Below are 2,541 nucleotides of genomic sequence, written 5' to 3' on the forward strand. Positions count from 1 at the left end.
AATTTTTTGCTTTAAATTAGCGCTAATTTATTTACATAAAAATAAATTAAAAGCCGCAAATTAATTGGTGATTAGGGTATATCACAGTTATCTTCTGCTTTAGCTAAATAAACTCATTTATTATCTTTGACACTCTTACTTAAGTAAATATTTTATTTAGTATTTTATTAATTTTTTTTTTTCTTTATTTTTAAGAAAATATATTTAAAAATAAAATTAAAAAGCAAATAATATTTTATTTATGAATTTATAATTATCACTCACTCATTTATTCATTTATTTAATAGCTTTTTATTTATTTATTCTTGTCTTTTTTTTATGGGTTAATATTCTGATACTACTTTTTCAATTTATCAAATATTTTTTCTTATTAAACATCAAATTTATCTGAACTTAAAAGGGAGAATAAAATGAGTGAAAAAGGTGTTGAAGACTTAAGTTAAGCTTTAACTAAGTGTGTTAATCTCTCAAATTTGACACTAGACCTAAGGTAGAAATATTTTTTTTAAGATTTATTTTATTATTTATTTGTTGTATTATGTTTGAAAGAAAATTAATTAGTTTGTAATATAATTTACAATATATTTAATTATTTTCAATTTATCTTTTCCCAACTCAAAAATTTGTTTTATATTAATTTTATTCTTAAAATCATTTTTAAATATTTGTTAAAATTTACTCATATTTATATAAATTTTTTAATCAATACAAATAAATATATTTTAAATTCATTAAAAGGGAGAATAATATTAATGATTTCAGTGTATCAGAATTAGGTAATGCTTTAGAAAAGTGTAACAAACTGTAAAATTTGGCACTCTTTCTTGGGTAAATTATTTCTTCCTTGTTTATTATTCTTGTAATTAGTAATGATAAGAATTTTTTTAGTTTGTAAAAAGAAAGAGTTCTACCTACATACATCTGTTATGTATGCTTTTTAAAGTGCCAAAAATAAAAAATAATGAAAGCTATTAAAGAAACACCTTAAAGTCATATCATCATAGAAGTATTTTTTAAAAAGCATCTAAAAATAAAAAAACTAAAAATAATATTAATGTTAAATTTAAATTTAGTTAAATTAAATTATCTATAATTAATAAAAAATTTTTAATTATAAAAATTGACATAAATATGCAAAAATTTATTTTATTCTAGTGAGTTAGTATTCTCATTACCCTTTATATCAAATCTAATGTTCCTACTATAATTTAAAGTACACATTTAAAATAAAAATATTAAGATTTAATAATGAATGTTAGTTATCCTAACTTTTTTGTGATTTCTCTTACTAACTAAAAGCAAATTTATAAATTAATATAATTAATTTGTTCTTTTTATCCACTTATTATTAATTAAATTTCCATTAATTGCTATTGAATATTTTTGAAAGAAAAAAAATAAATGATATAATAGATTGAATATTACAACAAATTATAAGAAGTAATTTTTTATTTTTTAAATTAAAATACTTTAAATTTATTTTAAATAATATAAAAAGTTTTTAAACTCTTCATTATAATCTCATTAGGTTCTCCATATTGATCTGGGGTATATTTAATTTATAAATATTATTCATTTTTTTCTAATAGAAATTACAACCCATATTCCAACATTTTATTTACTAATGTTTTTTTAGTTATTTTAACCTAACTTTCATTGAAAATTTTTAAAATTCATAATCCATTTTTTATTTAATACACTTTTTCCTTCTAAAACTTTTACTTGACATAAGGAGTTTACTAGTTTTAAATTTTATTATTTATACTTATAAAATTCAATTTAAACAATATAACTAACTCTTTTAATTTATTTATTAGTTTTTTATTTAATTTCCTTTTCTTATTCTTTTTTAAAATATTTGTGTTTTTTCTTCTTCTATCTTTCTTAATTTAACTCATTTTTATATTTTCAATATTTGCTTTTATCATTTATTATATTAATTCGTTTATTATTTCATACGTTTTATTTTTATCAATATTTATAAAGTCGAAATTAAATTAGTGCAATTGGTGCGTAAGGCTTATGTTCTGCTTTAGAAAAATGCACTAATCTCTCAAATTTGACACTTATTTTTGGGTAAATTCAGTTTATTTGTTTAGGATTCGGATATTTATACTTAATAATTAAACTTAAAACAATACAACTCTTTTAAATTGTTTTTAGCTTTTTATTTGATTTACTTTTCTTTTTCTTTTTTATTTTATTTGTGTTTATTTTTCTTCTAATTTCTTAATTTAATTCATTTTTATATTTTCAACATTATTAATTCATTTCTTATTTAATGTTTTTACTTCATTATTTCCTTCTAAATAACAAACTAATTAATTATATTTTTTTTTTCAAAATATTTAAAAAGTCGAAATTAAATTCGTGATTAAATTGCATCAAGATTAGGTTCTGCTTTAGCAAATTGTACTAATCTCTCAAATTTGATACTTTATCTTAAGTAAATTCAGTTTATTTGTTTTGGATTGTGATATTTTTACTTATAAAATTCAATTTAAAACGATATAGCTCTTTTAATTTGTTTATTTATTAGCT

At 17.9% G+C, this 2,541-nt stretch overlaps 1 protein-coding gene across 1 annotated transcript in view; it reads left to right on the plus strand. All coding sequences in view use genetic code 6, as the record gives it.

Annotated features, from left to right (window-relative positions):
* Positions 1 to 410: 410 nt before the first annotated feature.
* Positions 411 to 2,541, plus strand: part of TTHERM_001412048 (kinase domain protein) — a gene marked incomplete at both ends in the record, with an annotated part of 10,666 nt that continues 8,535 nt past the window's right edge. The window contains 4 exons of the mRNA XM_012796078.1: positions 411 to 490; positions 739 to 828; positions 1,987 to 2,076; positions 2,357 to 2,446. Of these exons, the coding sequence (XP_012651532.1) occupies positions 411 to 490; positions 739 to 828; positions 1,987 to 2,076; positions 2,357 to 2,446 (350 nt within the window). The remainder of the gene's footprint in view (positions 491 to 738; positions 829 to 1,986; positions 2,077 to 2,356; positions 2,447 to 2,541) is intronic.

Source organism: Tetrahymena thermophila (assembly GCF_000189635.1).
Source record: "Tetrahymena thermophila SB210 genomic scaffold scf_8254771, whole genome shotgun sequence".
Lineage (NCBI taxonomy): Eukaryota > Ciliophora > Oligohymenophorea > Hymenostomatida > Tetrahymenidae > Tetrahymena > Tetrahymena thermophila.